The 12,905-nt window shown below is 37.8% G+C and overlaps 1 protein-coding gene across 1 annotated transcript; it reads left to right on the top strand.

Annotated features, from left to right (window-relative positions):
- Window positions 1–272: 272 nt before the first annotated feature.
- LOC124284364 (protein NipSnap homolog 3A-like) lies at window positions 273–11,268 on the top strand. Its single transcript, XM_046720452.1, has 6 exons — window positions 273–398; window positions 4,808–5,009; window positions 6,860–7,024; window positions 7,368–7,474; window positions 9,704–9,773; window positions 11,066–11,268. The coding sequence occupies exons 2-6, from the start codon at window positions 4,838–4,840 to the stop codon at window positions 11,125–11,127; spliced, it is 576 nt and encodes a 191-aa protein (XP_046576408.1). The 5' UTR covers window positions 273–398; window positions 4,808–4,837; the 3' UTR covers window positions 11,128–11,268.
- Window positions 11,269–12,905: the final 1,637 nt, after the last annotated feature.

Raw genomic sequence — 12,905 nt, 5'->3', positions numbered from 1 at the left:
GTTAGTACCAGCACCTTATATGCTGCGATTCTGCTTGTCGTCTGCAGTGCATAAGTTGCAATTGTAGGTAAAAAATATGAGTGTGTTCATTCATTTGCCACTTTAACTAGAACAGCGATCGCATTCATTCAATTCATTCTTTCATATTTTTTTACAACAGTCGACACGGTTAGCCATTGCAAAAAAACAACGTGATATTCCGTCAAAACACGGAAAGACACGAGTACGTTCAAAAAGCTTTCATCACGAATCGCCTCTTTCCGTGTCATCAGGCTTGTCCCGGTACTGCTGAAGTTGGTCACGAAGGCTTCCAATCTTTTTCGTGCAATCTTGAAAACCTCCTCACTGCTTCCCGACTCAGTTTGCGCGCGTCAGCTTGCACCTACACTTTTACACAGGTAATTTATTGCCAAACAACAGTTCCGAGGTGATGACCTCAAACTGGCCTGTGGATTGTAACAGGTGTAAATATCACCAGAGTAGGGGGTGGTCTCAAAACATTGTTATTGTACTTTAATGACATGGAGTAACAGGGGGAGCAATTGAAAGGTGTAATACGTTATATTCATAGGCGCCCGACTCTGATATATTTATAAGCATGACCTATATGTATATAAGATATAAGAATTTCTTATATATATAGGTCATGCTTATAAATATATCACAGTAGGGCGCCTATGGTTATATTTGCTCGGGAAAATGATGGAAACGTAGGAATCAGGGTGATTTTTGAAAAGTTGTGGTTCCTGTTTCTTTTTGATCGGTAGATTGTTTATTTAGCCTTAGCCGAGAGCCGCTATGAGTCCTTTACAAATTACAGTCATCGCGATGCAAGGTCATGTCTAGACTGTATAGGACCGCATCGCGTCCCTCAGCTGCTTTATTTATGGCTAGGGGGAGTGATGATGATTTTTATGGAGAATCATGTACAATGCGAATGACCCCCAAACAAAAAAAAAAAAAAAAATATATAAAAAAAAAAATAAAAAAAATATATATGTACAAGGTAAAAAAACCCAGCTGCACTCCCCCATCCCTTCCCATAATTTTTAAGCATATTTTTAAAATATGTAAAAGTACAAAATTGCTGACACCTTAGTACATCTGTACAAAAGTGATGAATTGATGACCACACCCACACACCCCCACCACCTCCCCAGAACAAAATATGGGTGACCCCTCCTTAAAATCATCTCTCTGGCTTTCTCGTTGGCAGTACAAGAACATCTCTAGCTTTTTGTGTTTGATGTGACTGTAACAAAGTACATTATCTGTAGTACCTGTGCTGGCAACAACCCCTTCATTACAACAAAGGCTCCATTAATTTACCCTTTGAAATCTGAATGTTTATTGGGTCTTGCCACGAACTCTTTACAGTTCGCCCAGGTTGAGCTGATTTCTGACTGGCATGCAAGGTGACATTGTGGCCATGTTATGCCGCCAGTACATCTCCCATGTTTCAAATTATTTGGGCAAATTTGTGCATGAGGGAAACTTTCATTTCAGATGGTCAAAAGTTGACACTGCAAGATATCAGGTCATCGGTTCCCAATATTGCACAGATCGATGCTCATGCTGTTGATCACTGGATTGTCTGGTCCAGACTCAATTTTCTACAGACCACTGCCATATAGCTGTAATATTGCTGAGTTCGGCACTAAACAACAGACAAACCAAGTCATTGCAACTTGGGCCTTAATTTCCGATGATACTGTGATGCAATTAAATGATTTCAAACCCAGAATCGTAAATATCAGTTTCATGAACAGTCAAACTATAATCCAGTCGTCGTTGTCATTATAAATCTATCAAAGCACCAGATGTTGCAAATGTTGGCCTAATAATATTATGTTTCATAATTGCACTGGTATCATTGATACCCAATGTGTGATAAATACAACAACTGGTTGTAATGTTTTACACCACTTTAATATTCCAGCAACATCATGGCAGGGAAACAGCAGAAATGGGCTTCACACATTGGACCCATATGGGGAATCGAACCTGGGTCTTCAGCGTGATGAGTAAACGATTTAACCATTAGGCTACCCCACTGCCACATAACAGTGTCAATAATACCCCAGGTTTTACCGATTTCAAATTCAAATTCATTATTCATCAGGTTCATAACACAATATGTAATTACATGAAAAAGCAAACCTATTTGTATTATTATTAAGAGAAATTTTATGATTATTATGATTAATTAAATTCTAATTGATAAAAGGCTAATTCAGTTCTATCAAAGTTTTAATTGCCTTCTGAACTTTTTGATAATGTGCCTTGTGCCAGGAAGTTTGTCATTGCAGTAATGTAACACAATAAACACCTACAGTCAGGAACTACTAGAGTTATCTCCCCTAACGGTAGAAGTAACATAGTGTTCCTTGTAAGCATGGCAGAATATGAAGATGACCACTAACTACAACCATCCATTCATTCAAAACTCTTTTGTTTGTGTTTGTTGTTTTCTTTGTATTTGTTATTTTGTGGTTATTTTTGTCTTCTTCTTTTTTTTGGGGTGGGTGGGTTTTTATTATTAACGCTATCGAACAATTTGTTTACAATAATTGATAACTGTGTGTAGCGAGAGATTTTATAAGTTCGAATTTTAGTCCTTTCATCATTTTTCACTATTTGTGTCGGTCCATGAGAGATACATTTATCATCCAATATTGTGTTCCACAGGAGATATTGCTTGTGTGAGATCATACGATATCTCCTAGGAGATATCATTTGACAGTATATTTTGTACAATGCCCTGACACTATGATGTCCTGACAATTATATCAACACTTGTTGATAAAAGTTAAAATATCCTTGGCAAGCCTCGGATATTTGTAACTTTATCAACTCGTGTTGATATAATTGATATCAGTAGACACTTGGGTGAGATTCTTTATGTATCACAAGATACCATCCTATAGTCAGCTGTTCTGCCCTCCACGTCAGACAGGGACGCATTGCAAATACAACCAAGACTATATGAAACAAGCTGTTTACACAGTGGAATTACTAAAACAAAATTTTGTGTACGTGAAACGTGAAAAAGTTGCTTAACTAAATGTTAACTAAATTAAGTTCTCGCCACTCCGACCACCAAACTAAATATGATACTTTTCTTGCCACTCCGACCACCAAACTAAATATAATACTTTTATAAACTACATAAACTAAATAAGTTATCTGATAAGTTACACAACTATAATTATCCCCCGCAACGCGTTTTGCAGGGGGTATTAAAATGGACTCCATCCGTCCGTCCGTCCGTGCACATTTGTCTTTTCCGGAGCAGAACTCTAAAACTGTTCACTATTTCTTCACCAAACTTGGCACATACATGGATCTGGTAATGTACTGGTGCCTTTTGATAGTTTTGGAATTCTGAATTAAATATTTTTGTCGTTTCCATGGCAACAAGTTCGACTGACTGAAATTAGTGGTAGTGCTCTTTTCCGGAGCAGAACTCTAAAACCGTTCAATGTTTCTTCACAAAACTTGGCACATAGATTGGTCTGGTGGTGTACTGGTGCCTTTTGGTAGTTTTGGAATTCTGAATAAAATATTTTTGGCATTTCCATGGCAACAAGTTTGACTTAGCCTGAAATTGGTGATAGTGCTGCTTTCTGGAGCAGAACTTTAAAAACCTTTCAATACTCTCCTTCCACTTTTCTATATACACACCTAAATATTTGACATAATCATAACTCGTAGACATAATCATGAAGAGTATTTTGCCATTGCGGGGGATATTGATGACTTTGTCTTCTTGTTCTAAATTGTTTAGTATCTAAACTATGCCTGAATATGGCCAACTATTTGTATAATTCACGACCAGTACGATTCTCACTGATCACAATTCTCGACCATCCACCGAGCCATCAGAAGCCCATGTGCTCGTCGCTGCACATGCAGAAAGTGACTGCACGAGGCGTTACGGTTGCGTTTTGATGCAACATTCATGGTTCTTGTAAAGATGTGTTTTGGCTATGTTTTTTTACCTATCAGATAACAAAAACCAAAGAAACTAACTTTTTCTCCAGAACACAAGCTTTCACTCCAGGCTACCTGTGTTGCATCAAACCTATTAAACCACCCACCCACCCACCCACCCAGATAACAAAACCAAAGAAACTAACTTTTTCTCCAGAACACAAGCTTTCACTCAAGGCTACCTGTGTTGCATCAAATCCTATTATTACCCATAGTTATCTCTTCGTAGAAAATGCAGAAACGTGAGGCTTCTCAAACATTGGCAGTGTCATCAACACATCCAATCTTTGAGTGAGTGAGTGAGTTTAGTTTACGCAGCTTTTAGCAATATTCCAGCAATATCACGGTGGGGGACACCAGAAATGGACTTCACACAATTTATCCATGTGGGGAACTGAACCTGGGTCTTCGGCGTGATGAGCGAATGCTTTAACCACTAGGCTACCCCACTGCCTTAGTCTATCTTTGAAATGATGTTGTATAAAATCATTAATCAATAGATAATGCCATATTTAATTTCTGATGATGCATTGCTGTGACAACAGGTATATCTCAGTTTATGCACTGTCTGCAGCAGAATTGGGTATTATCTTTATGTTGTCATGGTAACAGTATGCAAAGCAAGCAATGTTAAATTTGTTTAAAGTATTATTGTTGTCATGGTTACAGACAGGCAGGAACTCCAGCACACAAGGCAAGAGATCTCGCATGTGTTTTTAGCATCAACGTTGTCATGGTGACAGGCTGTTCTGAACTCCAGTTCACAAGGCAGACCTTGTATGTGTTTATAGCATCATTGTTGTCATGGTTACAGGCTGTTCGGAACACCAGTACACAAGTCCAGATGCCTCCATTGTATGAGTTGAGGATCTACAACATCTATCCCAAAGATATCAAGTCCTTCACTGAGCTGTCCATTAAATGGATGCACCTCCGTACAGCCAAGTCCAAGTTGCTGGGCTACTGGCTCAGTGAGCTTGGTGGCATCAATGACGCTGTACACATCTGGGAATATGGTAAGGTTGCAGGAATACTGATAACACCACCGCGTAACTCCACTTTGATGATTATTGTTGTTAAAGTGATTCAACCTGGGAAGATCTGGGTTAGAATTGGTTGTCTTACATACATGCATGCATGCATGCATACATACATACAAACATACATACATACATACATACATACATACATACATACATACGTACATACATACATACATACCTACCTACCTACCTACCTACCTACCTACCTACCTACCTACCTACCTACCTACCTACATACCTACCTACATACATACATACATACATACATACATACATACATACATACATACATACATACATACATACATACATACATACATACATACATACATACAAATATACTTGTATAGCGCTCAAAGGCGCTTTGGCTCTAAGATGGTATTGATATCACATAGAGTTCAAATGCTTCACCAAAGAGACAAGTCTTTAGATTTGATTTAAAAACAGCTAACTCTGGTTGTGTTCAGAGGTGAGATCGAAGATTGTTTCAGAGATGAGGGCCAGTCATCTCGAGTGACCTGTCACTATATGTTTTTGTCCTAGTCACAGGAATTGTCAAAAGACACAGGTCATTTGATCGGAGGGAACGAAAGGAGTATAACGGTGGAACAGATAACGTAGGTCCTGATGGTAATGGACGGGAAGCCAATGAAGTGAGTGAAGAACGGGAGTAATGTGGTCTGATTTCTTTGACTGAGAGAACCACTCTGGCTGCAGTATTCTGCACCTTCTGAAGCTTGTGTATAAGATAATTTGGGAGACCCACAAGAAGCGCATTACAGTAGTCAAGATGAGATGTTACATATGCCTGAATAAGAGATGCTGTAGTCTTGACGTCCAGGTATCGTAGAATCATGCCGATGTTGCGATGTGTCTTCAGGAACCCATGCTTGTCGTAAGAGGCTACAAATGGGATTGAGTGGTCAGGCTTGCTGACTTGGTTCTTACATGTCATTGTATCCCAATTGGGTAGATCGATACTCATGCTGTTGATCACTGGATTGTCTGGTCCAGACTCGATTTATATAGCTGGAATATTGCTGATTGCTGCGATAAACAACAAACAAAGTGATATAGGTCTGAGCGTTTACCACTTTGGTGAGTGTGTTTAGTTTTATGCCGCTCTTAGCAATATTCCAACAATATCACGGCGGGTGACACCAGAAATGGGCTTCACAAATTGTACCCATGTGGGGAATCAAACCGGGGTCTTCGGCGTGACGAGCAAACGCTTTAACCACTAGGCTACCCCACCACTCCAACACTGAAACCCATGAGCACTGGTATGGTGCCAACAAACATAGATACATAAGTAGAGCCAATCTAGGAATCGAACTCAGGATTCTAGGAGTCTGATATGCCAAATATACACAACTTTGCACATCAGTTTCATGTTCCCCACACCGCCAGTGTCCAGTTCAGAGGTTTTCAATAGGAGCGACATGTTGGTGTAGGTTCTAACACCATTGTCAGGTAAGTGATATAAAGGAGAAGTCCTCTAGTTGAATGCTACATGAATATTCCATCTAAATTATGATGGTTTGTAAATACTTACGTAGACGATAAAGCTACTCTGTTTTCAATTTTGCAGTCCTTTATCGTTGATTTAAATCAACGATAAAGGACCGCAAAATTGTAAACAGCGTAGCTTTATCTTCATTCTAGCATGACTGCTAGAATAGACAATCAAGTGATTGACATCATGAGCATCTTTACAGTTTGGATACAATGACATACATCAACCAAGCCTGTAAGCCTGACCACCCAGTCCCATCAGTTGCCTCTATTATCTAGATTTCTGACATTTTGTGCTTTGGTTGCAGAAAGTTTAAGTGATCGAGCACGTGTTCGAAAGGAACTAAGCGCAGATGAATCCTGGGTGACAAATTATATAGCAGCAGTAGGTCCGATGTGGCGCCGACAAGAGAACTCCTTGCTCACCTTGAAGCAGGGGACTCACCTCAATATCAGCAACGTCACAGCTGGGGGTAAGTCCATGTGTGTTAGCAATGATGAGTCAGACTAGTATGGCTAAAAATGCATCCTGTCGGGAAGTGAACGTAAAATCTCCATCATCATCATCATCATCATCATCATCATCATCATCATCATCATCATCATCATCAGACTAGTATGACCAGTCACACACATACACATGCCCATTGCCATATTAGTGCAATAATCTTGAATACAGCATTTGACCTCATACTACAATGGAGATATGTTACACTGGATAACCTTCAATGATAGATACTGTAATTCACATTGTTGTAATTTGAACACACCTGGAAATTCCTTGATGCAACTTGACATTGTATGCTTCTGTTGCAGGTGTGTATGAGCTGCAGACACTCCCAGATGGCAGTAGGGTAGGATCTCTGTTGCCAGGGACGACACTGTTAGCTGCATTCCAGACAACGTTTGGACAGGTCCATAAAGGCGAGTGTACTATTGGCTAGCGTTATGTACATTGATGCTCATGACATCAATCACTGGATTGCCTGGTCCAGGCTCAATTATTTACAGACTGTGCTCATGTAGCTGGAATATTGCAGAGTTTAGCATAAAACAGCTAGAAATTTAATTAAAAATACATGTACATATGACGTGGAGAGTGAGAGATTTTATGGAGTATTTTAAGGAGAGGGTGATATTATGGAGAGTTCATGGCATTATGAGGAGAGTGTGATATTATGAAGAATTCTTGACATTATGAGGAGTGTGTGATATTATGAAGAATTCTTGACATAATGGGAGCCTGTGATATTATGAAGAGTTCTTGACATTATGAGGAGTGTGTGACATTATGAAGAGTTCTTGACATTATGGGAGCGTGTGATATTATGAAGAGTTCTTGACATTATGAGGAGAGTGTGACATTATGAAGAGTTCTTGACATTATGAAGAGTTCTTGACATGTGTGATATTATGAAGAGTTCTTGACATTATGGGAGAGTGTGATGATTATGAAGAGTTCTTGACATTATGGGGAGTGTTTGACATTATGAAGAGTTCTTGACATTATGGGGAGTGTGTGATATTATGAAGAGTTCTTGACTTTGTGAGGAGTGTGTGACATTATGAAGAGTTCTTGACATTATGAGGAGCGTGTGATATTATGAAGAGTTCTTGACATTATGAGGAGGTGAGATATTATGAAGAGTTCTTGACATTATGAGGAGTGTGTGACATTATGAAGAGTTCTTGACATTGTGAGGAGAAGAGTTCTTGACATTATGGGGAGTGTGTGATATTATGAAGAGTTCTTGACATTATGAGGAGAGAGTGATATGAAGAGTTCTTGACGTTATGAGGAGTGTGTGACATTATGAAGAGTTATTGACATTATGAGGAGTGTGTGACATTATTGCGAGTTCTTGACATTGTGAGGAGCGTGTGATATTATGAAGAGCTCTTGACATTATGGGGAGAGTGTGACATTATGAAGAGTTCTTGGCATGGGGAGTGTGTGATATTATGAAGAGTTCTTGACTTTTTGAGGAGAGTGTGATGTTATGGAGAGTTCTTGACATTATGGGGAGCGTGTGACATTATGAAGAGTTCTTGACATTATGGGGAGTGTGTGACATTATGAAGAGTTCTTGACATTATGAGGAGTGTGTGACATTATGAAGAGCTCTTGACATTATGAGGAGTGTGTGACATTATGATGGGTTCTTGACATTATGAGGAGTGTGTGACATTATGAAGAGCTCTTGGAATTTTAAGGAGTTAACATTATGGGGAGTGTGTGATATTATTAGGGGTTCTTGGAATTGGAGTTAACATTGTATGAGTGTATGATATTTTAAGGGCTGACATTTTAAGAGCTGAGTTTTATTTACCATAATGAGAAGTTCTGAACATTAGGAGGAGTGCAAATGTAACACTTAGATGGTGTCTAGCGACCCATTCAACAAAGTAACCTTACTTTAACACAGGCTTATGATAACCTTAATTCTAAGATAACTTTGTGGAACGAGGCCCAGGCTAACTATCATGTTCAGATCAAATACTGTTAATTATGTTTCATTACTTTGGTACAGAACATAAAGAATTTTCAATCTCTAAAAATACTTGTTTTCAGAAAGTAGAATGTACAGATTTTGTCCATAGCTTAAGGCACAGCCAGGGTCCCGTTCCTGACAGCGATCGTAGCGCTACGACTGTCGTAAGTCTATGTTTAAGTATTGGAGTTACGATCATGATAGCGCTACGACTGTCGTAATTCTATGTTTAAGTATGGGAGTTACGATAATCTTAGCGCTACGACTGTCGTAAGTCTATGTTTAAGTATGGGAGTTACGATCATCTTAGCGCTACGATTGCTTTATGGAACAGGACCAGGTGACCAGTACGGCATGAAAATTTTATATTTCTTGGAATCAAAAGATATATGTATTTATATTGTTTTTACTGTTCCTACATCAGGAGAATATACAACATTGTTGAATAGGTTTGAGAAATATTGATCAAGGCAGAGGCCCTGATAAGCTACGTATCCAGGTAAAATATGCATTGAAATTTTCCAATTACACATTGAAAAATAATTGTTACACTCACCACGCATTTAAAATGTTAGATACACAAAAAGTTTATAACAAATACGCATCGAATATATTTATAAAAAAGGATTTCACAGTTTTATGATTGTTGTGATATTTCATGAATATTTCGACTGTTGCATCATGCTTCCATGGATGATGCAGTCCAGGAATATTCGCTGCAGTCTTGAAGGTAAAGCTGAACAGAGTGTTAGGGGGCACAGTAGATCATTAGTAGCTGTTTAGTAATATTACAATAATATTTTAATACCATTTAGTAAATTTGTAATATTGCTAAATTAATTAGTAAATATTACTTGCTCATTTAGTAATGCTAAAACTTCATTTTGTAAACAATTACCAATACATTTTGTATTATGCCACATTTATTTTGTAATATTACAGAATCATTTAATTTTACTATTTAATTATCCACATGGTGACATCATTAAATGAATTATTACTATTACAATAAAGATACTGTGGTACATTTTCCCATTGTGTAGTAGTATAATTAGGTAAAAACTCTGCATAACTTGAAATTATTTGCTTTGAAAAAGGTTAACAGGCAATTCCACATGTTTTTGTGTGTAGAGCAGAGATTGTCAATGTAGAGTTATTTCCCTTTGTTCAGTCAGCGGACATGAAATCCACTCGTCTTACTGCTGGTGGAAAGAGGGCAGAATATGATGAAATATTTTGTGATGATATATTAGTTTATTGTGTAATGGTAAATAGGTTTCCAGCAAAGGTTCGGTATATCTGACCCTCAAATACTGCTTAATATTTGCTAAGGATCAACCTCTCTTCAATACAAAGTGTGTTCCTTGGCTAATGTTGAGTACTATACTTGTGTTTATGAAGAGCACTTCCTCAAGCTTGTTGAAGTTGTCTGACTGTCATTGTGATGAACTAAATATAGTATGGTCTGTTACAGTTCCTGATTAAGTAGTCTCAACAGCACCTCAGTGACCTCAGTAGTGGTGTTCCGATTAATTGAAATAATCGAAGATTGGTCGCAGTGACCAAACGACCAAGCAATCGATCACAATTTCTCATAAACTCTTTGGAACTACTGTTTTAGTCTTTGAAAAACTTGACAATGGAACATATCCTAGAAGTTGTCAGGGCCTGAAAACGTGTTTAATTCTTAGAAAACTCACTTCACTAACTGAAAAGCCATGACTGAATGTTTCTCTAAGACTCTGGGAAGTTTATGTTCATGATATATCAACATCACTTTAAAGTAGCAAGGTGCATCATGTTATACATATCTGCAATAGCAACCTGAATAGGAAAATCTGAAAATTGACGCTAACCAATTTTTATTGATGATTGTTCGTTGGTAATGAACCAATCATCAATTGTGAGATTTCAACCAATTCCCAACACTAGACCTCAGTATATTGTTGTAGAAACACTGGAATAAATTTGGACTTATTTCAGGGATTAAGTGAAATAGTCATGTTTACCTATTTGTTTCAGGTGTGTCAGGTGACGTAATTACACGACTCATGTCCCCAGCGCCCTGGTCAACACTACAGTAACCATGGCAACATACTGCTGTAACTAGTATTTACAGCTTGTAACCATGGTAACAATTTAACTACAGCAATATACTGCTGAAACTATGGACGGAATTATGGACACAACCATACAAATAAAATAATGTTACATTTTTTTAAAAAGGGAAAAAATACTGGCTACATGCAGTATTGTTACTATGGCAACGAAGATGAAATAACTTGTTTTAATCAGATGATTTAGTGAAAGCATGATCTTTGGAGGTAACATCAAACAGATAGAGGTCAGTGTCTACAAACTGTAAGAGCATGTGAGTGGAGCTTTGCATGCTGCCTGAGTTAAACAGAGAGAAAACAAAGAGCTATTGCATAATAACATCAATAAAGTGCTGTCTTCAAATTGCCAATACTAAAACAGAATGGCTGATTATGTGTTTTGCTGCAGGTGCTTCTGAAATTGAGAAAAAAGAAGCGCTTTGAGCACCCACTTAGTGGTTGGATTTAGTGCTGTATAACTTTCCATAATTATTATTATTATTAAATCAGATTGCATTTAGCTAAAGTTTCTTATTCTGTCCCTTTTCTCATCTTTTCTTTTCTGTTTTCTTCCCTTCCCATCTTTCCTATTCTTTACTTCTCTTTTCTCTTCTCTTTCTCTTCTTGTTTCTTCCCTCTTCTCTTTTCTTTTCTTTCTTTTCTCATCTCTCTTTTCTTTGCTATTTTTGTTTCACTTCTGTTTCTCTTTCTGTTTTTCTTTTCTTGTTTCTCTGATTGTTTTGTTGTCTTCCCTTCCTTCCCATGTCATCATTTATATGATTGCTTTGTTTTCCCATGTTAATGATTGCTGTTTGTTATCCTTCCCATGTCATCATTTATATGATTGCTGTTTGTTAACATCCTTCCCATGTCATCATTTATATGATTGCTGTTTGTTAACATCCTTCCCATGTCATCATTTATAATGATTGCTGTTTGTTAAACATCCTTCCCATGTTATCAAACATTCATCATTTATATGATTGCTGTTTGTTAAACATCCTTCCCATGTCATCATTCCAATGATTGCTGTTTGTTAAACATCCTTCCCATGTCATCATTCCAATGATTGCTGTTTGTTAAACATCCTTCCCATGTCATCATTCAAATGATTGCTGTTTGTTAAACATCCTTCCCATGTTATCATTCCAATGATTGCTGTTTGTTAAACATCCTTCCCATGTCTTTCATTCCAATGATTGCTGTTTGTTAAACATCCTTCCCATGTCATCATTCCAATGATTGCTGTTTGTTAAACATCCTTCCCATGTCATCATTCCAATGATTGCTGTTTGGTAAACATCCTTCCCATGTCAATATTCCAATGATTGCTGATTGGTAAACATCCTCTTCCAATATCCAGAGTATTATGTCTGTATTGTGCATCATTACCCTGCCCTAGAAAGCCACAATAACTCCCAGTCTAGCGGGAATAACATGCTGCTAAAAATTGCCATCCAATCAAATAACACTGAAAGTGGCTTACTTAAGTACTTACAAATCTCAAATATGACAATAGAGCTTCCCCTGAGATAATTCAGAAAAAAAATCTATCAAAAGTTCATGTGTAAATTCTTGTAAGTTCCTTTTCGGCCTCAGACTGCCATTTTGAAGGTTTATCTGTGCCAAGTCCTCATCCTGAAGGATCCTTTTGTTTGTTGTTTCCAGACTCATGTATGGGAGAATTTAGTGTTAAGGCCAGACCAATTTTATTTCTTGTTTTATGGATTTTTGTCCTCAGAAAACCTAAAGGCATGAAGGAGAAA

Source organism: Haliotis rubra, unplaced genomic scaffold (assembly GCF_003918875.1).
Source record: "Haliotis rubra isolate DU_JTF1 unplaced genomic scaffold, ASM391887v1 Scf11, whole genome shotgun sequence".
Taxonomy (NCBI): domain Eukaryota; kingdom Metazoa; phylum Mollusca; class Gastropoda; order Lepetellida; family Haliotidae; genus Haliotis; species Haliotis rubra.
The sequence above is the reverse complement of the archived record's forward strand: the minus strand, read 5'-3'. Positions and strand labels throughout refer to the sequence as shown.

Bases quoted from the DNA above. Each gene is read 5' to 3' on its own strand.
- LOC124284364 (XM_046720452.1), top strand. From the start codon at position 4,838: ATGCCTCCATTGTATGAGTTGAGGATCTACAACATCTATCCCAAAGAT. The intron at 7,025-7,367 runs GTAAGTCCATGT...CTTCTGTTGCAG, and splicing joins CAGCAACGTCACAGCTGGGG to GTGTGTATGAGCTGCAGACA. The intron at 7,475-9,703 runs GGCGAGTGTACT...GTGATATTTCAT, and splicing joins CGTTTGGACAGGTCCATAAA to GAATATTTCGACTGTTGCAT.